At 44.7% G+C, this 25152-nt stretch overlaps 1 protein-coding gene across 2 annotated transcripts; it reads right to left on the bottom strand.

Moving 5' to 3' along the window:
* Positions 1–91: 91 nt before the first annotated feature.
* mettl22 (methyltransferase 22, Kin17 lysine) lies at positions 92–15781 on the bottom strand. 2 transcript variants are annotated; one of them, XM_012827151.2, is made up of 12 exons: positions 15685–15781; positions 15339–15419; positions 13720–13872; positions 8702–8986; positions 8400–8440; positions 8173–8317; positions 5517–5588; positions 5248–5301; positions 4669–4749; positions 4460–4562; positions 3682–3850; positions 92–594 (listed from the first exon to the last, which is right to left on the bottom strand). In XM_012827151.2, the coding sequence occupies exons 3-12, from the start codon at positions 13823–13825 to the stop codon at positions 562–564; spliced, it is 1089 nt and encodes a 362-aa protein (XP_012682605.2). In that variant the 5' UTR covers positions 13826–13872; positions 15339–15419; positions 15685–15781; the 3' UTR covers positions 92–561. The 2 variants fall into 2 exon arrangements, with proteins under 2 accessions (XP_012682605.2, XP_012682607.2); XM_012827153.2 differs by lacking the exon at positions 15339–15419.
* Positions 15782–25152: the final 9371 nt, after the last annotated feature.

Here is a 25152-nt window from a genome sequence, read left to right as displayed (position 1 = left end):
TGTGTGCCTGATTTTTCTAATATGAAGAGCCTCTTGACTTTGAGAGTATCCCAAATGCCTCATCATATCGTTCATTTAAACAGGACTCCTCAAGCATGAAAAGCAGTTTTTTATTTTGTATTGTACACAATTAGAGGTAAAGAAAAAAACAAGAAGTTTCAGAAGAAAAGCCCACAAACATCAATTTGTGCATGGGAGATAGTGTCACCACCTGAATGAAAGGTGCCTTGCTGAGTAAATACACAATCAGTGGTCAGCATGGCCCTTCCTTCTTTCCACAATAATATAGTGCAATTAGGCATGATTAGGTCTATGCACGTGCCCTCAAAACACATGGGACACCTATTGCAGTCTGTAGGCATCCAACAACTAATAGCCAGAAGTAGGAACCTGACGTCTTTCACCTGTCACTCCTGATCAAATCTTCAAATGTGTGTGTTTCCTTGTCCCTTTTGAGTTAAAACACAAAATTAAATCTCACAAAACAAGCATCTATATCAGGTATCAGGAGACACTGAAATTCCATCCCAAATTAGAGAGGCTCCAAGCCGGTCACAGAGTTCATTTTTGGTAGGCGGAGACTTTCCACAGCTCCTGTAGAGAAAGAGAGAGAAGGGAAAGGAAATTAAAAAAAGCATTGAAGCCGTCTTATGCAAGCTCTACAAAACACATAAATGAGGTGACAAGATGCAAGAGCATTTAATTAAATATTGATTTAAGACACTACAAAATAAAAGCATTGAACTGAACTGAAGAAAGGCCTTGTTACTGCCCTCTTGTGGCGTGTGGATGAAATGTTCAGATGTTCAATAACGGTGACTGAGGGTGGGGGCTAGGGGATAGGTACCACAGTAAAAATGTTGACTTCATAAAGTTGACTTCTCTAGCCCCATGATTTAGAAAACTGCAGTTAATTAACCATTGTTATTAACAGGCCAGTTTTATAATGGATGTGAATGGGAACCCACTGTCCATTAGGGGTCCGTACAGTGGAGTAAAAGTGAGCTACACTCTCTGCTCTCCTTTAGGGGGAGCTCAGGAGCAAACAAAAAAATTCTCGCATAATAGGGCTTTAATAGTGCCATATTACCATTTTTAGAAAAACCTGCATTTTATGGGTTGAAAATGGCTCACCACTTTAAAATCATCCAAGGCTGATGCCGACACAGTCAACCCTTTGGGACTTATCTGTCATGAAATTTATATTTTAAAAGAATGTTAATGCCCTTCCATATTATAGCCTTTTGTTCTAGACATTGCAATTAATACTAGGGCTGTCAACGTTAACGCGTCAATCTATGCGATTAATGAGGCCGCCATTAATGCGATAAAATATTTTAACGCAATTAACGTTTTTTTTTTTTTTTTTTTTTAAAGCTTATATTTGGATAGAACATGAAGTTATGACAGGAAGCGAGGCGGAGAAGAGGTGGGGAGAGGATTGGGAAATGACATCAGGCCAGACTTGAACCTGTGTCCCCTCGGGCAATGTAGCCCGTAAGTAGGGGGTTTGGCCTACCATTTTATGGGAGCGAAGAGGGACAGGTGGGGCTTGAAAAGCCCCCCTTGTTCAAAGTGGGGAATGACAGAAAAAGTTTGAGAACCACTGCGGTAGTTGAAGATGGAGAGAGCTGAGGGATTGTTGGGCGAAAAAGTCTCTGTTTAAGAGCCAAAATGACGGAACAATCGACAAAACTAAAGTTGTATGTAGCATTTGTCAAGCTGAAGCTGAATTTGTCAAGCATCACAGAAGCAGCTCGTCTTGAAGTTATCACCTTAATGCAAAGCACCCGACAGAAAGCAGTCCCTTTCGTTACTTCCAAATTAGACATTATTTACCAAAGCAATTTCCAGAATTTCCGAACCACCCTGCTTATTCTGAATTTGATCATATTCTCTCTTTAAAACCCCATGTAAAAAGCCTAATTTCAAATATACATACTGAGATAGATTCCATTAAGCCTGAGACTCTTCACCATCTTAAAGCTGCTTGGGAGCGGCACTTGGGGGTGGAGCTGACGGACGGGACATGGGAGACTGCGTTGGGGCTAGTCCACTCTTCATCAGTTTGTGCTAGACATGGTCTGATACAATGCAAGATTTTACACCGCATTCATTATACCAATGCAAGGATATTTCCTGACGTAAGTGATGCATGTAACCGCTGTGGACAATCACCTGCTGACTTGGTGCATATGTTTTGGGCGTGTCCTCGCCTATCTGAGTTTTGGACAGACATTTTTAAATCCTTTAAGGATATAGCTGGCGTGGATGTTCCGCCTGACCCTCTTAGCCGGGCCCAGAGGAGATAAAGACCATCTGCAGAAGGGAGGCAAAGTGTTAACAAAGCCATGATTGTCACTTAGAAATTATTACTATTTCAGACTTACAGTCCCATAGAGGCGGATACCTGGAGGCCCCAGGAAGTAACATCAGTGGATCTGGCCCTTAAAAGACTGACTCTTTGTTTTGTGTACCAGAATGCATTCTGTGTGTTAATTTCTAAGTGACAATCATGGCTTTGTGAGCAGATGGTCTTTATCTCCTCTGCGCCCGGCTAAGAGGCCTCTGACTTTGACCTTGTCCTGGCCAGCTAAACTGAAGCAGATGAATCCCTGTTTATTCAGGCCTCTGGTCAAAGGTGCATGATAGAAAGATTTAGTCTTAAGAAGAAAAACAAACTTTTAATCGCGATTAATTCATTTCAAAATGTGCGATTAATTCGTTAATTTTTTTTAATCTATTGACAGCACTAATTAAAACCCATCCAACATGACTAACAGTCTAAGGGAAGGATGATGTTTGTTGGCGCTGAATAATCGTGTCAGTTGGTGCAGAATAACAACGAGAATGTGAAAGGATTTGTTGGGACAATTCTATCAGCCTCAACGAACATTTATATCTGTCTGATATTAGCATTTCTGACAAAAGAAAGGCCAGAAAGAACCCAGGGGCATAATTCCACAATTTAAAGGTACAATGATTGATTTGTGTTGTGACTGGAATCACCAATGTGACTGGAATGTGTCTAGACATACAAACACTTTCTAAAGGTCAATTGTTGTTAATTGTTTTTGGAAAGGGTGGAGGCCTTTATCGAACATCTAGAGGGTATATGTAAACAAAGGCCTAAACCTGCAGAACGCTCACGCAGAACGCTCACGCGATAGTGAAAAGAGCACTCACGCAGAACGCTCACTCAGAACACTCACGCAGAACGCTCACGCGATAATGAAAAGAACACTCACGCAGAACGCTCACTCAGAACGCTCACGCAGAACGCTCACGCGATAGTGAAAAGAGCACTCACGCAGAACGCTCACGCGATAGTGGAAAGAGCACTCACGCAGAACGCTCACGCGATAATGAAAAGAACACTCACGCAGAACGCTCACTCAGAACGCTCACGCAGAACGCTCGCGCAGAACGCTCACGCGATAGTGAAAAGAGCACTCACGCGATAATGAAAAGAGCACTCACGCAGAACGCTCACGCGATAATGAAAAGAACACTCACGCAGAACGCTCACGCGATAATGAAAAGAACACTCACGCAGAACGCTCACTCAGAACGCTCACGCAGAACGCTCACGCAGAACGCTCGCACAGAACGCTCGCACAGAACGCTCGCGCAGACCGCTCACGCAGAACGCTTGCGCGATAGTGAAAAGGACACACTTACCAGGTGCTCCACCCGCTCGTACTGGAAGAACTGGGGGAAGGGGCTGAGCACTTGCTCGACGCAGTACTGCATCTTGCCATCCTCCATGTCGTGAAGCTCGTCCAAGCAGTGGCGGAAGTGGTCGTAGGCCTCGCAGGACACCTCCATGTGCCTCAGGGTGAAGTTCAACCTGCCCAGGCAGGAAAAGGTTTGCTCCAGTTTAGTGCCTGAGCCAAAGTGACTCAGTTTATTGAGCAGCCATTTGTGATGTGACAGAAACGTTCTCCAATTAACAGGGCCTTGAAGTTAATGAATCATTCCCTTCCCTCAGGATTCAAGGAACTTCCTTTTAGAAGACTTCCGTTAAAGTGTGGGAGTGTTTAGAACAGCAGTCGTGACAATGGAGTGTGTGATGAACGATGCTTGCATTTAGCTTCTAATGACACTTCTGAGATTTCACACAAGCTGTTGTTCCACCCCTTCCTTTGATTTATGTGTTGTTCTCTTTCCTCACCTCAGCAGAAGAACAAACGGATGACATTTCCATTAACCATGTCTCAAGCTACAAATGATGGTTGGGATCGATAAACATTTTACAATTTTCTTTTCCCTGCCAAGGACTTACAACTAACCGCCCAAACCCAATTCTTTTCTGGAACAGAATGATGGTTATTGAGCTCAACATCCATTGTGTTAAGTGTCCTAATCCCACAGAGCTACATTTCTGAGGTGTAATATTAGCATGATGGGAGAACAGGGTGATGATGCTGTTCTAAAAGTAGCACTGCTTGCATCCTGCCTTTTCTCAATGGAGAGGTAGACTGTGCTCTGGTTTCGTAGATTGCTGGTTATCCTGTACAGCATCCTGAAGAGAGCGTCGGTGAGCTCATCATCATAGCACACTGAAGGAACAGGAAATGAAGGTCATTAACTCAAGCCAATTGCAAGGACCTTCAATCAGATCAATCACAGCCCCTTAGAAAGGGGCATGTTTCTTTATACACATACCGTCTGCGGCCATTATTAATGATGTCTCATTGTGCAGGTCAGCCACCTCATCCTCAGTCCATGCATAGGCCACCTCAGCATCTGCAGGAATAACAGTAGCTTTAACAAGAGAAGGGATCCAGACAGATAGATGTAGATAGACAGAGACGTTAGACAGACAGACAGAAAAACAAAATAGGGACACACAGATAATTATGCAGAGCTGTGAAGAAATCGTGAAACTGACCCAAGAGAAGACTATTCTCTGTGAGAATACCATCTCTCGGCCAAAATACTAAATATAATTCCACTAATAAAACTGCAATTAACCTCGTCAGTTAACCCCGCTTGTGCCAGCTGGGCTGTGGGGGCCTTGCTGGACAGATGGACCGTAGGGCCACTGTGACCTTTAGCGCACACACTGTGACCTTTAGCGCACAATGTGACCTTTACTGCACAACTCTTTCCAAGCGATTTAGCTTTCAAAATGGCGCAAACACATAACCCACATCACACATAACGCACCATTAACATACGCACGCACGCACGCACGCACGCACGCACACACACACACAAACACACAGCCACCACCGGCCTCACCTGTGCAGAAATCATCCCCTGTCCAATCCAGCTGTCTGACTCTCACCTCACTCGCTGCAGGGGGAAAGAGGGGAATTCATTGAATGCTAGCTGCCCAACAGGAAAATGTCAATGCCTTTTGAGTGCAATGGTTTGAGGAGGGATTCGCTCACTTTCACATGACTGCTCCCACAATGCCACAGCTGACTGCTGAAATGATTTGGCATCTAATAGTGAGATCAGACAGTTGCGCACGATCACCAGAACATGGGTTACCTGCAATGGCTCACCTTTGGCTTCTGTGAGATGTCGGTTTATGGTGACGTTTCTTTGACACATACTCAGCAGGTCTTGGCCCACGTCTGGAAAACATGTAAACATTTATCCGGCTGCACTTACGTTCATGGCTTAAACCCACCCCCCCTCAGTGTATAAATGAAAGAATGCGGCTCTCAAACAGAACAACAGAAGCACGTCATCATTAGACATGGAAAAACATATCTCAAGCACCATTAGCTGAAGGTTACATTATGTAAGGACACCTTTGTACACTCATGGGAACACTTCACCACCCCCATCCCCCACAAACAAAGAAAAGAAACAAAGGCGAAGACACAATTTTGTGAGGCACAACTAATTATATTTAAATATACCCAGAGAACACCAAGATTCCAATTATGGCCATGGCAACAGCGTGGCCGTGAACATCCTCCTCACTTTCGCTCCCGCTGCCTGTCACCCTGCCCGCTCTGTTGCCTCCGCAAACAAACACTTATCTCTTAAATCTCTTAACCTGAGAGCACTCACTCACCTGACCTCAGGAGAGCACCATGGATCATTACCACAAAACGCTGGGAAAATAAAATATAGATAATATAGATAATCCTAATATACACAAACATCCATACCTCTAACGGGTCTTTATGATGACAATCACTTGTGTGCAAGCTGACAAAGGAAAATACTTTATCTGAGAAAAATACGCTGTCCCGCTGTCTTTAATTAAGAATATTACTCTACATGAAATACTGCAAAAAAATAAACTTTTCTGTAAGAGAGAGAGACCACAGGTGGCTAAAGACATTCACAGCAGATGGTTCTACTCCCCCTTCTGGAATTACTTCAGAAAGTTAACTTTGGATGGAGAGTTTCAATTAGGACAATTTTGGTGAGAGAGAAACAGGCACTAATTTCCACTCATGTACACACTTCAGCAATCAACAGCCTGGGATGAAAGTGGCCCAGGCATGGAAAGCCCATCTGACAGCAGGCTCACTGACCTTGTTTGACCCAGAGACACCTGCAAAATCTCACTTTAGCAATTAAGCTCCATTAATTGATAGTTTTCACGTGAAGTCAGAATGACCAGCTGGCGGGCAAAAAAAACATTCCACAGCTATCTAACACTCGAGTTTATACAGGAACCGACCACCTTTCATTCAAGATAATTTAATATCTCCGCTTTAACATTGTCTGACTTAGGTAGTAAAATGCTAGACAGTTGTTGCTCGGTTGGCTGTTCAAATCGGCGAGGAGACAAACCTGGATTGTGTTTTTATCGCATTTAAAAGTAAAGTAAAGTAGCCTTACTTTTGGAGCTGGCAATAAAAGCTGTCACCCTGTTCGCCTCATTTATCAGAATAACTGCCTAAAACGGGAATAGATCAAGTAATAAAGTCAAGAAACAAAGCATCAACACAATTCAAATTGGATTACCCGGTTTCTGCTCTGAGATTGCGACAAGTACCTAAGCAAGTAGGCTAGGCTAGTGTATTTTGTCATCCAACTGGTAATACTATAGCCTGGATACCAGACCGAACTTAGCCCCGCCCACAACATTTGAAGTCGGGAAGTTCGGTCTGGCATTACTCCATTGGGGAGAAATTATTTTCGGACAGAAATTGCCGGACCAATCAAATTGTCAAGGCGGGCTTTATACGATGATGGACAGATCATCAACAGTAACGTAATCAAGCACGTCACCAACACACGAGTTGAATTCGTTTTCAACAAACATGGCTGCCGCTGGAGAGCTGAAATGTATAGATTCGAGTCCATTTAGACATTGACAGTGCATTCATTTTGAAAGAGGAACAGAGAAACGTGATCAAGGCATTTGTCAATCGAAAAGATGTTTTTGCCTTCCTTCCTACGGGATCCGGTAAAAGTTTAATTTATCAGCTGGCCCTGGTCACATACTACGCTGTTCTGATTGGTTGTAGGTAACCAATTGAGCGAAGAGGCATTTTTTCTCCTGGTTCGGTTGAAACACGCCCCATAATCACAGCCCAATGGAGCGATATCAGACTCATATTCTGACTAGAATTATGAGTATGACATCGTCAGGCTAGTAATACTACAATGCCAGTAGAAAATATACGGGAAGATAATTTAAGTTGTCATTTGCCAGACCAGGTGTTCGTACTTGTTTAAACCAGGAAATTGTGTCAAATGATAAAGAACAGCGTTGGGTAGGCTAAAGGCTGCTAGCTAACAGCAGGTAGCTCGCTAGCTGGTAGCTAGCTATTAAATGACACTCATCTTTGCTCTGATTATGAAGATTTTTTGTTTTCACCTTCCAGACGACGGCGTTGTGAACCCATCCACTTCTGAAAATTGAATAACTATCTGTGCTTTTGTAGGCTTTCAGTTTTTGATGTAGATGTAAATATCTCCACACTGGAGCTCAGGCAGGGACTTCGTCGAGGTTAAAGAAATAAAAATGTCAGCGGGTGCAGTAAATGGATCACAAGCTCCTAAATGTTTTATTTTTTTCTAAATATCTCTGTCTGGCTATAGTGGTATGGTCTGTTGTTGATGGCGATCGTAGTTGAGTAGGCGGCACTGCTCGAAGTTGTCCACTGTTTGTCGCCATTTTCGCTGTTTCGCTGTTCTTTTTGCCCGCCAGCTACCTATTGTAGTCACGTGACTGAAAACTATGAATACCTGTGCAATACACCATTTTGGCCTGTGTTGCCATGACGACACTGGTCAGTCCAGTTCCGGCCCCAAGCTCAAGAACAGTAACTCCCTCGAACTCAGCTGGTCGCGAGAGGATGAAGTCAGCTAGAAGAAAAGCTCCTCGCCAAATCTTGAAAAGAGGCACCAAAAAAAATCACTACATGTTTGTGTGTGTGTGTTCACAATAAAAGGGACAGTTTTAGAACCTTTACCTGCTTGCCGACATCTTCCAGTGGGGTAGCCATTGTATGTTCTATATATGGTGACAGAGATACAACAGTCAGTTGCGCTCCAACCGCACACAAAGGAATACTGGACAGCCTCAACACAGATGGAAAATAAATTGAAAAAGAACACAAAAAAAATCTTACCAACCCATAGCAATGTTTTGATCTGGTTCATGGTGTCAGTGTGAATTGGGAAACCAGATTGCCTCAGACGAGGTCATTTACCAGGTGTACAACACAATAGCAGATGCTGCCTGTACATGACAGGGACCATAAACAAAAATAACCTATTCTGATGACATCTTGACGCGTTGCCTCTTCCTCCTCCTCCTCATCATCATCATCTTCCCCACGGCCATCTGTCGAAGTGCCCGTGGCCTGTCTGAGGATGATGGGGCACACCCTCTCCCGCTCTGGGGAAGCATCTCTGGGCCTCCTTGCCACGTCCAGGTCACCATCGTCATCCAGGGGCGCCTCTGACGCACTAGAGGGGCTGCCATCCTCACTCAGTCCACCGCAGGCAGGCTCCTTCTCCTCCGCATCCCACAAAATCTTAAACTTAGAGATGAACACTGCACAGACAAGCACAAATGTATTCAAACTTAAAGACGAAGACTGCACAGACAAGCACACTTGTATTCAAATGTCACAAGTGTCCGGCTACAATTCTTATGTGGTGTGTGTTTTCATTCCGTGAATATTGCTCTGCAGTCCTACTGTGCCTATAGGCCTATTGTTAGTGTTGAGAAATGAACTGTCCCAATTATATCTAGGTTTATGTTACACCAATTAGCTTTAAAGATAATTGATACTGAGGAGGCAATTTGCACTGTGGGTCTTTCACTCGATTTGTGTTCTCAATTTCAAATCAAACACATGGGTGGTTTGTGTGCAACCGGGACTTGTCACAAAAACCTCATTGTCACCTGCAGAATGTGTTATTATCTTTTATCCCTCCTCTATGTGCATGCAGTTTATGTTTTGCTGGCATTTGCAGGCTCAGACACCATGAAGCATGAAGTTCAATGGCAATTGAATCACGAAATTCCTTTCCTCAGAACTTTCGAGAGTAGTTTGTTTCTACTTTATTGCACAGTGAAATGATGACCTTACCATTAATGATCTTGCAGGCTCAGCTATGCCTTGCAAATGAAAGGAGTAAATGATCTAATAGAATATACCACTTCCAAAGGTCAGATCTAACCTAGTAAATTACTCAGTCTGGAAACTATTTCCAGAGGCCTGGCAGTTCATGTGTATGACAACTGCAGGGACTTAATTCAGTTCATGTGCATGACAACTGCAGGGACTTCATTCTTTTATGCAGTTTACAATTGAACACCGCAACAGTGCGTGATTTCAAAAGATCGTCAGGCGTCTGATCTGAACACAAAGGTGAGTCAACAGCCGAAATGACAAAGCATGAGAGACCAAAGGTGGTTGAGCTGACAAAATGTGGAATCTACTGACCGAGGTTGTATGGGAATAGTGATAGTAATAGTCTAGGGGCATTTTACATTTTTGGAAGAGGGAAAAAATGCTTCAGATAAAATAATTTGGCGGACCCCCTGCAGTACCTGCGCGGACCCCCTGGGGTGCCTCTTCCAAAAAATGTAAACGTCCAATAGGCTACATAAACAGAACGTAAAAATTGCTTTCTATTCGTTTATAAAATAATACATAGGCTACCCATGAATCTTCACGCGATCATTTGATCACCATGGCAACATGTGCACTTTTAGTTACATTTAGCTATCTGGTGCCAAAACACATTACCTGCCATAACATACAATTTGAAATAATCGAGACATGAGTCTGCTTTGCACTGCAAAGGTCCTCAAATCTTGGGGCAATGTTTGACAAATATATCATCAGGTCATCCTCGATCTGTGCGCGGTTGCGGTATTTAGTTTTGAGCGCAGTCTTGAAAAGCCTATCTCGCACAAATATGTCGACGCGAAAAGGAGGAGCATTTTTAAGGCTATGTCGCAAAGCTGATCATTGCTACCCAGAATGACGAAAGAGGGGAGATGCTTAAGTCTACTGTCACTCTTCAGCTGCTCTTTCATGTCTAGTGACAGCTTATCTGCTGAGCAGAGAAATGGATCCCGAACTCAGGCGAATGAACGGTAGTCCTCTTTGAAATAGGACCTAAACTGATTTCTGATATTCGGCGTGATACAGTGTCATTTGACATAGGAGCTAAACTCAGCACAATACCTATCATTATTCTACACATCTTGCGTGGCCGGCTAAATCAGTGTTTCGGCAATTGTATGGGGTTTGCCAAGCTCAATTCTATGAGCAACTACATAAGATGCCTCCAGACACTGCTTGGAGACAGTGCTATGCTTGGACATGGTGGTTCGTTGTTGCTGGAGGCCATCACGTTTATGTTTAAAGAAGTCCACAGGCTTCTCTTTCTGACTTTTACGAATCAGAAACTTGTCCATGTTGTGTTTGTTTGCTGATACAGTGTGTGTGAAGTTAATAAAGTTCTAATTTCAACGTAGTGTTCTTGTATGTGTGGTTGTGAACGATTTGCATACGAATAATGGATAAGGCTGTGCTAGGCAATGATTCCTAACAAAACGAACTGTACACAATGTAGACAGGGACAGCACAAAATAGTATTCAAGTGCTGGTGTTTTATTTGTTGCAACACGGTGGATGATCAAAAAATGTAAAGGTAGGCTAGGTGTTAAGGAGAAAAGGGCTAGCTGTAGTTGGAAAAGGTAGCTAGCTAGGCTAGCTCTCGGGGCTACAAGCTTTTTTTTAAAGATTGTGGAGCAAATTACTCCTTAGAATAGGCTACGAATAGACCTACTGCAAGTGCAGTAAGGTATTACTAAGGAAGGAGTGAGTCTTTAAAAATACTGTATAAAGCAATGAATATCTGAATGATAGAGGAAACAAGAGAAATTGAACAAACTCTGCAAAGTGTCATCTCAGGGTGAGCGCTTACCATGCCTGCGTTTTTTTTTTTATACTCGGAAGCGGAGGTGCAACTCGCGTTGAAATGATAAGACTCCGTTTTGATTGGTGGATCAGGAGCAAAACAGTATTTGATTTGTTTGGGTCAGTCCAGCCCCTTGCATTTCGCCACTGAGGGAGCTTTCACTAACCAGTGACAGGTCGGCGTTTTTCTTTTTTTTTCTCCGTCTGTAACATCGCGCCCCCCCTGGAGAGTGTTCACGCCCCCACTGGTTTAGATGATCTACCTTCAGAGAATGCCAACACCCCTTCCATAAATAACCATAAGTGCAAACGACCAAAGGTGGAAAAAACATGCAAAAAGAACAGAACACATGTCCATCCCTGACCAAAGATGGACAGTTCACTTCACTTGGTCCCCGGGCGCTACAAGCTGCCCACTGCTCCTGGGCGGTCCTTGAGGAAGGGCGGTCCAGGATGGGAAAAAAGCAGAAAATAAATTCACCGCGACCTCAGGCCTACCTGCGTGTGTGTGTGTGTGTCCTGTGTCGCCTCATATATGCACGTGTGTGTTCCAGTGTGTCGTGTGTGCCATTAAAAACCTGACAAAGGTCTTAATTATTATTATTATTATTAGGTGGTTGAGCTGACAAAATGTGGAATCTACTGAGCGAGGTTGTATGGGAATAGTGACAGTAATAGTCTAGGGGGTTTTAAAAGTGCACCTTTCAGGTTATTAGGATTTGGTCATTGCTCTGGTCGGCAAAAGACAATATTGTGTCTGCAAACAAATTGCCCCAGCCAGCCAAGACTCTTTGTCTTCATTTGAGATGTGCAGTCTACTGCTTTAAATAAAAAGAAGCTGTCGCAAACGTTGTTGTTCATATCCAGCCTTTATAAAATCAGCAACCAATTCAATTAAATTTAAAGCAATTTCGCCAGTAAATGAAGCCCAGTGAGGAGTCTTCAGACAGAATGAATGAATGCCCCACGATCCTCTGTTTACCATGCAGCGTAACGCTCGTGAAGGGGAAGGCACAGGGTCTGTAGGATACGCAGAGGCACTCAGATATACACTGAAGCACTCATTGTATATTCCACTGGCTCTCCTTCCAACAGAAGACTTCACCGATGAGCCAGGACATTATGACCACTCACTGATGAAGTGAATAATGATGATTACCATGCAACAACAGTGCTCCTCAAGGTCTGGCATATATTATAAGGTAAAAGTACAGTCCACTCGAATGAGCTTCTTTCTGGAGGCGGTAGAAATAGCCAGGAGTAAAGACCTATAAGCAACTCTGGTGAGGGCCAGAGTGTTATGATCAGGTGATTGTGTTGGAGCATCTCTGAAATGGCACAAGGCCTGTGGAGTGGTCCTGGTCAGCAGTAGAGAGTGCCTACTGCTACTGGTTCAAGGAGGGACGAATCATGAACTGGTGTGTGACGGGGCACCTGTGTGACCCGCCACTGCAGCCTGTAGGCTGCTGCCTTCAGTGGACGGGGTGCAGGTGCCTGACTATGACACACCTGCAATCAATAATTGGCATGAGCCAATTGCAGGCTAGTGTCAAGGGTACTTAAACCTGCCTTTTTCTTTGTTTCAGGAGAGTTGCCTGTTAATAAGACATAAGTCTTGGGGCTCTCATTCGGACTAGTTACCTGGGTCCTTTTATTTGTCTAGTCGACTGCTTATTTGTATTGAGGCTAGGATGCCTGATTATTTGTCCATGTTGCAACATTATTTTTGTATTTAGTAATGTCCTTGTTTTACCGCCTTATGGGCCTTATTTGAGGAAATAAAAACCTCATCTTTCTAACATCTTCTACCTCCTGAGTCCTCCATGAGTTTCCATCCAGCTCTAACCGCGACAGCTATCTCGACCTTTCACATGGTGATACAAGACGGCAACAAAGGCTCTGTCCACCATCAAAAATGTTTAATGATGGAACTGGGAGGAATGTGTACAACAGGAATGTGTGCCTCACACAGGGCTGGGTAATGGTGGTATATGGACTGGTCAGCGTGCCCATGTGCCAACCTCTGTCCGCCATCGAAAGCGCCTCCAATGGGCATGCAAGCAGGGGACTGAACCCTGCCTTGATGGGTCCTGGCTGTTTTGGCAGCACGTGGAGGACCGAGAGTATGTGTAAGCCATAACGTTTAGCCATACCGTGTTTCAGATATAAAAATGTGAAAACACATAAAAGCATTCGTTACAATGGCACTTCAGGAATGGTGGGAGTGGGGAGAGCTACCATGGATCCACATATGTCCACAAGAGTTCTGATAGTAAGGTTTGTGATCACATCTCATTGGCCAGTATTATGTCAATGGCAAGAAAAGGACTGAGTGCGGTCCTGCTACCTGGTTGGCCGACACCGTTAAGGCGGGTCATCAGGTGGCGGGCGTTGGGCAGTAAAAGGTGCACATCTGACAAGACAGTGTCCATGCGGAAGGTGACTTCGTCCATGGCTGAGTCAACATATCTCCTATGTGAGAAGGAAAGCTCCAGGGTGCCTGAGGAAAATACAAAGGCTTTACATGTAAAAGACGCTGTGATCCAACACAACGTACAGTGATTATATGCCTTTACACAGTGCTATGATCTCGGATGAAAGCGTTGCCATCACATTACATTACAGCACTGCAACACTTTATTCCTCTGCATAAGGTTCACCGTGGTCAAATACGTCTAATACTGATTCTAATACTGAAGAGATCAGTCGTTCAGTTTGGCATGGAAGCTGTTAAGTTATGCAGCTAAATAAGCATTCAATATTAAACCAATTTTCTTTTCCAAAATAACTTAGTGCAACGATATCAACCTTATCATTTTATAGAGACAGTATCAACCAATTATAAGCCTTGGAAATTCAACCCTTGAAAAGAATGACCTTGAGTTGTCTTGAAGAGTGACAGAAGTGTGTGGGAGGCTTCTTTATGAGCATCTCACGCTGACCTGACACAAAAGCCATTTCACCTGCTCATAGTGAAGGCTGACATCTGTAGCTAGCTTGCCTGAGGAGAGCCTCTGAGGCTAGTATACTCATGTCAATCAGTATGTACCCCAGAGGATAATGTATTTACCTACACTCATCCTCCTGTTAATATTAATCATGGCCGATTTTTTTGTGCATCAGTTTTTGTTCTCGTACAAAGAGTAGGGCATGGCTAGAAAGGTGTAACATGTATGTTTCAGGATCACATGAATACATGCTGTTTCAAGACAATAACAATGGTGTTATTCTGAATGTATGGTAAAAAGCGAAACTACACGATATTCATTTGCATCGCCTGTCTTGTTTGTCTCTACATAACACAAAAAGAGAGTGGCTTCTTTGTTTAGCTGAAGTGAATGGCGGCCAGTTTACTCTGGTTGTTGACATATTACTTGTTGAATGATGTTGTGCTACTATGAGAGGCAAACCTTTCTTTCCCTGCAAGCTGCATTTGACTACTGCTACAAGGTCAAACAGAAGGCAGTTAATGTGGGGACTTAAGTCAAGATATTTCAAATATTTTCAAAATGTATTGGTTGGGAGCTTGCTATACACAAGCACAATAACTATAAATCATGATTCAAGATTTCTATGTGGGGTTGTCTAAGCCGTAAAGGCCAAAGCCAATAGATTTTACCTACAAGAGCAGATGAGAGGTATAGCTAAGACATTTCTGACACAACATGGTTTGTAAACTAACAGCTAAAACACACTGCCTGCAATGCAGAAGCAAATCTCACAGGCCTGCACAAATTTTAGAACATTTCAGACTTCTGTCTATACTTTATACAAAAGGCTAGACTTTTCCCACCATCCTACGCGCATTTTACGGAGCCAACATGGATGTTATTCAGTGAGCAATAACATTCAACATATTCGGAGACACCTTTAGGAAAGCAGCTAGGTTAAGTTTAAATCTAGGCCTCACGAAGAGATACACTAACATGGGATATAGCTGGAAAAAAGTGTGTGGCACCTGTTTACCTCTTCATGCTTGGCTGTCTACACTGTTGCGTCTTTGGACCGGACTTATTCACGTCAGTTAAGTTACTATAGGAACCGTATCTACAGTAAACAACAGAAAATATTATGGCACGTTAGAACATTTTCCAATAGGAAGTGTACCCAACAAGATAACTGCTAAAATGATTGATTAAATTATACAGGTTCATTCAACCTTAGTGTAAGCTAACGGTAACATAAGAAGATTAAGTTAGCTTGCAGACACAAGAGAGCATGTTCGCGATTTACTGAGAAATCTCCTCGAAAACAATGTATACATGTCAGAACAGACACAAACATATTAAACCTTCATGGCTAAACACATTACCTCGGTTAACAGTAGTGATTTTAAATTAAAAGCAATCGCAACGCTGTCATGACTGCAGACCAACCCCCTCTAGCTTGCCATGTGTTACTTTCACACTACACGTAAGAAACAATGCTTCGTGGCACACATAGTTCCGCGTACAGCATATTCTGCCCTCTCTCTCTCCTGCACAGAGAGGCAGGGTTTCGAGCGAACTGTGAACACTATAGTTCTTATTACAGTGCATGAAATGCCCTGTATTGTTATTCCTTCGTTTCTTATACTTCTTCTTATTACAGTGCATGAAATGCCCTGTATTGTTATTCCTTCGTTTCTTATACTTCTTCTTATTATTCTTTGTACCGACTTCTGCGCTTAATTCAGCTCGAACAGCTTAACGTAGCATTCGAAATGTGTCGCGTAGGTCTTGTAAAGGACACTTATGCTATGTTTTTTGTTTTTTTTTCTAAACTTTATACCTCTCACTCTTCTACTCTTCTTTCCTTTCTTCACTCTTCTTTCTTTTCTTCTTCCACTCTTCTTTCCTTCTTCCACTCTTCTTTTCCTTTCTTTCACTCTTCTTTCCTTTCTTCTTTCCTTCTTTCTTTTTTCTTCTTTCCTTCTTCCACTCTTCTTTCCTTTCTTCACTCTTCTTTCTTTTCTTCTTTCCTTCTTCCACTCTTCCTTCCTTCTTCCACTCTTCTTTCCTTTCTTCACTCTTCTTTCTTTTCTTCTTTCCTTCTTCCACTCTTCTTTCCTTCTTTTACTCTTCTTTCCTTTCTTCTTTCCTTCTTTCACTCTTCTTTCTTTTCTTCTTCCTTTCTTAATTTTTGCATTTCATGCACTGGTATTTCCTTCAGGAAATGCATTTTCTAGTTATTCTTTGTACCGGCTTCTGCACTTAATTCATCTCGAACCGCTTAACGTAGAAACTCCGTTCAAACTTTGGCGCGTAGGTCTGGTAAAGGACACTTATGCTATGTATTTTTCATTTTTCTAAACTTTATACTTTTTAAGATATTAAATAAAAACGAATACAAATTTTCCCATTGACTTACATTGGGCCATTATGACATCATAATAGGGTCATTAAACTGGCTTGCACCTGTGCTTCACTGACACCTGCGCCAAGGTTCCAAGGCTCCTCTTCTCTCTGTCCCTCTCCATTCAACTGTATAACTAGGGATTAAGACACCTTCCATACTCTACTTCTTTTTCTCCATCTTTCTCTTAATCTCTCTCAGTCTACTTTCTCTCACACTCCATCTCTCTGCTTCACTCCATTTATCTCTCCTTCTTTCAATATTTTCCTTCTTCACTCTCTCTTTATCTCTTTATCCATAGCCACTCCTGTTCACTCTTCTATCCTTTCTTCTTTCCTTCTTCCACTCTTCTTTCCTTCTTCCACTCTTTTTTCCTTCTTTTTCTCTTCATCCTTTCTTCTTTCCTTCTTTCACTCTGCTTTCTTTTCTTCTTTCTTTCTTCCACTCTTCTTTCCTTTCTTCACTCTTCATTCTTTTCATATTTCCTTCTTTCCTTTCTTCCACTCTTCTTTCCTTCTTCCACTCTTCCGTCCTTCTTCCACTCTTCTTTCCTTTCTTCACTCTTCTTTCCTTCTTTTACTCTTCTTTCCTTTCTTCACTCTTCCTTCACAGCTGGTAAGATCATTGGTGCCCCACTCCCTTCCTTGCAAGCCATTTACACCACCCGCCTCACCCGGAAAGCTACCTCGATTGTGAATGACACCAGCCACCCTGCACACAGTCTGTTCAGCCTCCTACCCTCTGGAAGAAGGTATAGGAGCCTCCGTTGCCGCACCACCAGACTCAGAAATGGCTTCATACACCAGGCTGTCAGGAAGCTAAATTCTCTCCCCTCACTCCCCCCAGCCATATCCTCCAGTCTGACAGGAAGCTGAAAATCCCCCCGCCCCCCTAAAAAATAACTCAAGACTCTGCACTTTAATCACTTGTATTCACTTGTTTAAAATTGTATTACGTATTTATATTATTTATATATATATAGTATTTATAGTATTTATATATATAGTATTTATAACAACTGTACGTGAATCTTTATGTTTACTTAGTATTAGGAAATGTCTTGTCTTATCTGTTGTGCCTGTGCACTTTTATATGTTTCACCGTGGGAGAGTGGGAAACGTCCTATCGATTCCTTTGTATGTCTTAACATGTGAAGAAATTGACAATAAAGCTACTTTGACTTTTTTGACTTTGACTTCTTCCACTTTTCTTTCCTTCTTTTACTCTTCTTTCCTTTCTTCTTTGCTTCTTCACTCTTCTTTCCTTTCTTCTTCCTTTCTTAACTTTTGCATTTCATGCACTGGTATTTCCTTCAGGAAATGCATTTTCTAGTTCTTTTTACCTTTTTCTGCGCTTAATTCAGCTCGAACCGCTTAACGTAGAAACTTCGTTCAAACTTTGTCGCGTAGGTCTTATAATGGACACTTGTGCTATGTATTTTTCATTTTTCTAAACTTTATACTTTTTAGGTTATTAAAGAAAAACTAATAAAAAATGTCCTATTGACTTACATTGGGCCATTATGACATCATAATAGGGTCATTAAACTGGCTTGCACCTGTGCTTCACTGACACCTGCGCCAAGGTTCCAAGGCTCCTCTTCTCTGTCCCTCTCCATTCAACTGTATAACTAGGAATATTATTCTTTCCTTCTTCCACTCTTCTTCTTTCCTTCTTCCACTCTTCTTTCCTTCTTCCACTCTCCTTTCCTTTCTTCTTTCCTTCTTCTACTCTTCTTTTCTTTCTTCACTCTTCTTTCCTTCTTCCACTCTTCTTTCCTTTCTTCTTTCTTTTCTTCTTCCACTCTTCTTTCCTTTCTTCACTCTTCTTTCCTTTCTTCTTTCACTCTTCTTTCTTTTCTTCTTTCCTTTCTTCACTCTTCTTCCACTCTTCTTTCCTTCTTCCACTCTTCTTTCCTTTCTTCACTCTTCTTTCCTTTCTTCTTTCCTTCTTCCTCTCTTCTTTCCTTCTTTTACTCTTCTTTCCTTTCTTCTTTCACTCTTCTTTCTTTTCTTCTTCCTTTCTTAACTTTTGCATTTCATGCACTGGTATTTCCTTCAGGAAATGCATTTTCTAGTTATTCTTTGTACCGAACTTCTGCTTCGAACCGCTTAACTTACAAACTGAGTTGTTGCGTAGGTCTTGTAAAGGACACTTATGCTATGTATTTTTCATAACAGTATCACAACGCCTATGGGTGGGGTGGTATAACGTGACTGAGAGCACTTCTGCAAGAATTTCATTACGCCCTTTCTTTGTTCCACCACACTCTCACAACCCCCCCCTTCTTAATATTTCACAAGACATGTTTGGCACAAGAACATTTGCCATTCGGCAAACTAACCAACCAACACGCCTGACTGTGGAGCACAGGAGGACTTTAACCTCTGTCAAGTCCATCTCTGGTTTGTTTGGGGTAGAACACTGGGTAGTAACCGCAGGTCTCCAATCTCCCTGGCACAGACCACTGCAGATGTGGTGATTAACTCTCACCCTATGTTTGTTCACTGAGGCCAAGAACCAGAGGAGCTAGCAATCATCTGGACTCAACGCTATTAGTTTCCAATCACTATTGTTTTTTAGCTATGCACATTCCTTGTTACTGCTACTAAATCAAAATGATGGATTGTTTTTTTAATTTGTTTTGTATTTTTTTTTTATCAGTTAATTTGTATCCCTCTCTGTCACTGTTTCTGGCAAGTGGTTGCTCACTCGGGGGACAGAAAGATAAATACAAAACATATAAAACACATCAAACAATACCACAGTAAGATTACACTGATACATCCACCATTCTACATGTCTTCTCCCAGCAACACATATGGGTTCTCAAACAATAAGCAACACATTTTGATGTTTACACAGTAATGTTAGCTAAATTACATATTAGCACAGACGTGAATATGCATCAGAGAAAACTACATTACAAAAAAAGATTTTCTGCAGAAGGATCAGTATCACACAGAGCAAGCAGTCTGTGAGAGTCCGATTAATTATCTCATAGGCAGATTAATTCTCTCACTCCCGTTCACTCTTCTTTCATTTCTTCTTTCAATTACTTTGTCCATCAATTCCTCTTCTTTTTTTCTACTTTTTTGTCAGCCTTCTTTGACTTTAAAGTCCTCCATTCTCCCTCACACTCCATCTCTCTTCTTCTCTCCATTTTCTGTCCTTCTTTCAGTATTTTCCCTCTTCACTTTCTTTACTTTCTTTATCCTCTTGTTCACTCTTCTTTCGTTTCTTCTTTCACTCTTAGTCACTCTTCTTTCTTTCTTAACTTTTGCATTTCATGCACTGGTATTTCCTTCAGGAAATGCATATTCTAGTTTCTTTATGTTTGTTATTGTTTAGCCTATGACACCAAAGATCGAGCCAGAATATGAAAAGAAAACGTCTCGGTTACTTACGTAACCTCGGTTCCTTAAGCAGGAACCAGATATAACAGAATGGTACATGACGTTAGTCATGGACCCAAATCGAAGCATTTATCCATTCACGCCTGAAAGGCCGTGATTCGTCTGCGCTTACTCCTGGGCCCGCCCCCTCAGGAGTCTATAAATTCATCCGCGCAGCACGAATTCATCCTTGGAAAGAAAAACTGAGCAAGAATATCAAACCAAGGTAACACTGTACACGCCAACTTTGTTATATCTGGTTCCTGCTTAAGGAACTGTCAGGGAAATTACCCTAAACAGTTAACTAGCAGATTAAAGACACAACCCAGCATGGAAGTGAACTGGACTTGTTTACGCCGCGTCCGGCGGAGAGCAGACACCTCGACCAGGGTCTCTCTGACGTGCTATGCGGAAACAAGTCTCTTTATTGAAAATCCAATGTTTACACAGGATGGCAGACAGGATTCTGGGATACACTTTAGGATATCTGCACTTAACCCAAGAAGATGTTCACAGTTCATACATGACACTCCCATGGTTGTACCATCTCGTCTTTGGTTCCCAGAGATAAGAATGTTTACCTAAAACCCCCAAACCCAAACTCTGGGTCTTACAACAATAAATCAGTCTTAACCTAAACATTTCATGACACCTCTGAGTTCCACAGATTCACAATTCCTCTCACAGAACAAAGGAAACAGCTGAGACTTCTATTTAACAAACTAATATCAAACTACAACACATATCATGATAATAATTATATAGCATATTTCTTTCACAGGAACCGAGGTTACGTAAGTAACCGAGACGTTCCTTATCGCAGTTCACTGCGATATAACAGAATGGGAGCCTATACATTCCCGCGTGATAATACAGTGGCAGCCAATCACACACACCAACTTTATTCAAGCCTTTGCCCTCCTAGAGGTTCATACGGCAGCTGGCGGTGGGCAACCTTTAACATAGACGGCAGGGATCCGTGATCCCGCGCCCATAGGAAACCACCCTGGGATGTTTCATGTGCAACATAACATGTAGACACTAATGAACACACTCATCATTATATCGTTCTCAGGCCAGGGGATTCAGAGATCGCTCACCTGCAGAACTCCATGTAGAAAACTAGGTTCAGCCACATCTAACATATAGAATCTAATGAAAGTGTGGCGAGAACTCCAGCTTGCAGTTTTGCAAATATCTTCCACTGAGACACCCTTTAGTAAGGCCCAGGAAGACGAGACCCCCCGCGTAGAGTGCGCATGCAACTTCTCCGGGGGATCTAAAGACAAGCTCTTATAAGACAACACGATAGCCTCTACTATCCAACGGGAGAGGCTCGGTTTTGATAGAGGTCTGCCTTTTGCACGTGCACCAAAGCACACAAATAGCTGATCTGACTGTCTGAAAGCTCCAATGCGCTCTACATAACAGCGGAGAGCGCGCACTGGACAGAGCTTATTCAAACGTTCCTCCTCTGCGGACGCAAAAGGAGGAGGCGAGAAAACTGCTAATTCAATCACCTGTTTGCGGAATGGGGTTGCCACCACTTTAGGTGTGTAAGCAGTATTAGGTCGCATAACTACTCTGTCACCAGCGATCGAGAACTGAAGGCACGATGGGCTGACCGACAGGGCTTGCATGTCACCAACGCGCTTTGCTGACGTCAACGCCAGTAGCAGCGCGGTCTTTAAAGAGACAAACTTTATGTCCACCGTCTCCAGGGGCTCGAACGGAGGCCCTGTGAGAGCACGTAACACCACCAGCAGATCCCAAGAGGGTATGAGGTGTCTCTCTGGCACCCTGAGCCGTCTCACCCCCGCCATAAAGCGTGACGCTAGCGGGTGACTGCCAGGAGAACTGCCATTAATGCATGCGTGGCAGGCTGAAATGGCTGCCAGGTACACTTTGAGAGTGGAAGCTGCCTTCCCCTCATCAAACAACTGCTGTAGGAATTCTAGTATAACGCCCAGCGCGCAGTTAATGGGGTCGTGCTGACGCGCAGTGCACCATCGTTCAAAACTGCGCCACTTCAGCGTATACAGAGCCCGTGTCGACACCGCTCGGGCACTCTGTATCGTAGCCACCTTTCAGGTGCCAGGCCCTGAGACGCCACCACTCCGGATGGGGGTGCCACACTGTCCTGTGCGCCTGCGTTAGGAGGTCTCTCCGTAGAGGCATCTCCCAGGGCTGTTGCACTGACAGATTGAATAGATCCGCTGCCCACGGCTGGTTGGGCCAGTGGGGGGCTATCAATAACAATTCTCTGCCCTCGTCCGCTACTCTGCGCAGCACCTGCTGGAGGAGCGGGATCGGGGGAAAAGCGTATAGGCGTAGGTCTGGCCACTGGTGACCCAGCGCGTCTATGCCTAGTGGGGGGTTGTCGCCCCCTAGCGAGAACCAGAGTGGGCAGCAGGTATTCTGCCTGTTCGCAAACAGGTCCACCTGCGCCCTGAAAAAACGCACCCAGATCTGTTCTATCACCTGAGGGTGTAGACACCAATCTGCTGCTCGAGGGTCGCCCCTCGATAACAGGTCCGCACCGTAGTTGAGGTGACCTGGAATATGAACTGCCCTGAGGGAAAGGACGTGAGTCGCTGACCACAGGAGCAGGCGGTTCGCCCAATGGTGCAGTGACTGGGAGCGCACTCCGCCTTGACGGTTTATATACGCCAAGGCCGCAGTGTTGTCCGTCCTCACTAACACATGCTGACCACTCAGTCTAGGCAGAAAGTGTCGTAGAGCCAGGACTACTGTCCGCAGTTCTAACACATTTATATGAGACGCGGCCTCTGTCGCAGACCAGAGACCGTTCACGCCTCTCCCCTCGCAGACCGCACCCCACCCCTTAGTGGAGGCGTCTGTGGTCACTACTACGCGACGCGTCACTATGCCCATAGTGCCCGACGCAGCGAGAAACCAGGGGGTTCTCCAGATTGTCAGGGCCCTCCTGCATCTGGAGGACATCGTTACCCTGCGGTGCCTGTCTGTGACTGCGTTGAGCCTCAGAGACAGGTACCACATCTGGAATGGCCGCATACGCAACATCCCCAGCGGGAGCGCGATAGCGGCTGACGCCATCATTCCCAACAGGCGCTGGCAGCACAGCGACGAGACTGACTGTCCCAGTCGGAACTGGCGCACACATATTTTGATGGCATTTATTCGTTCTCGAGACAGCCTGACCTCCATGGAGGTGGAGTCTAGAACCATGCCTAGGAAATGCGTAGTCTGGCTTGGGCACAGAACGCTTTTTTCCTTGTTTATCACAAAGCCCAGTCGATGCAGGTGTGCCACCACTAGATGGCCATCTTGCACCGCTGCGGCCTTTGAATGAGCAGCTATTAACAAATCGTCCAAATAATTGAATACGCGTAAGCCGCGTAGTCGTTATGGGGCGATGGCTGCTTCTACGCACTTTGTGAAAACCCTCGGTGCCAGAGCTAAGCCGAACGGGAGTGCGTTGAATTGGTACGCTATTCCTCCGAATGCAAACCTCAGATATCTCCGATGTCTGTGGTGGATCGGAACGTGGAAATATGCGTCTTTTATGTCTATCGTGATAAACCAATCGTTTGGTCTTATGAACTGCACTAGCCGGCGTGGGGTCAGCATTCTGAACCGTAGTGGCATGATTGCTTTGTTCAACACACGTAGATCTAATATTGGCCGATAATTCCCGTCCTTTTTGGGGACCAGAAAATAACGGCTGTAGAAGCCTGAAGCTTCCTCCTCGGGAGGCACTATGCTTATCGCTTCTTTTCCGAGCAGGGAGACTATCTCTTCCCGTAGGAAGTGAGACTGTCCCTGCTGCACCACGGATTGGATCTCTCTGCCGAATGGCGGAGGGGGACGGGCGAATTGCAGCACGTACCCCTTTGTGATCGTTCTCAGCACCCATGGTGAGATTGCGCATGTGCGCCAACTCGCCACACAACCAGCCAGGCTGGGCTTTGAGTTGAATTAGTCGGGAACTAACCCGCTCATGGTCAATGAGTCTAAGCCTAGATCTGCACCCGCTCCGCCTAGGGAGGGGGACGAGATCTGGGGTTGCCCCCTCATGGTTTTGAAAAAAATTGGGGGGTGCGATTGCACTGTGTGCATCGCGGGGGGAGTCGCATAAGCATGCCTGGGCACTGCGCCTTCTGGGGCAGGTGTTAGGACGTATGAGTGTGGTGCTTGTGAGAACCTGCTTACCGTGCTGGACATGATTGTCGCATGTGAGCAACGGGCGGATGTCTGTGGAGGTGGTGTGGGCTCCACCGCTCCCCCCTGTGTGGCCACTGGGTAACTGTCACCATCAGGTAGCCTGAGGCTAGTGGGCTGCTGCTGGGCTGCAGGCTGAGCTGGAGGGCGGAAGGGGTGTCTCTGCCAGCCTCGCCTGGTGGGCACCTTTGCCAGAGGGGCTGGCGAACGGAACCCGCTTCGCTTCTGGCCCTGTGTAGGCGTAGTGTGTCCCGATGAGGACTGCTCGTCCGAGCCGCTAGAGCGAGGCATCCAAGCCTGGAATACCTCCCTGCTCTTTTGCTGCTCCTCAAATCTGGCAGCCATTGTGTCAACAGCTTTGCCGAAGACGCCCTAGACACAGACCGGGGCGTCGAGGAGCGGTGCCTTCTCCCTGTCGGAGAGCTTGGCCAGCGACAGCCACAGGGACCTCTGGGTAGCCACCGCGGTACCCATCACCCTCCCCAGGGCCTGTGAGGTGCACCTGGTGAGTCGGAGCGAAAGATCTGTTGCCCGACGGAGCTCCGCAACCGACGGGTGATTCTCCCCCAATGACGAGGCTAGCTCTGTCAGGAGCTTGGCCTGGTAACGCTGCAGCAGCGGCGCCGTGTTGGTTGTGCAGGCAGCCTGCCCTGCAGCCAAGTAGGCTTTCTCAGCCAGCGCCGCCTGGTGCCTGGTCACTCGCGTGGGCAGGAGGGGCTTCTGGCCGAGGCGCATCGTGGGGGAGGCGGGCGAGAGGTAGCCCGCTACTGCATCCTCCACCTTAGGGAAGGAGAGGTAGCCGCTCTCACTAGCCCTGTGGAGTTGCATGTACGGGGCGAACCCCGGCA

Source organism: Clupea harengus, chromosome 1 (assembly GCF_900700415.2).
Source record: "Clupea harengus chromosome 1, Ch_v2.0.2, whole genome shotgun sequence".
NCBI classification, from domain to species: domain Eukaryota; kingdom Metazoa; phylum Chordata; class Actinopteri; order Clupeiformes; family Clupeidae; genus Clupea; species Clupea harengus.
This window is presented reverse-complemented; position numbering and strand designations above follow the sequence as displayed.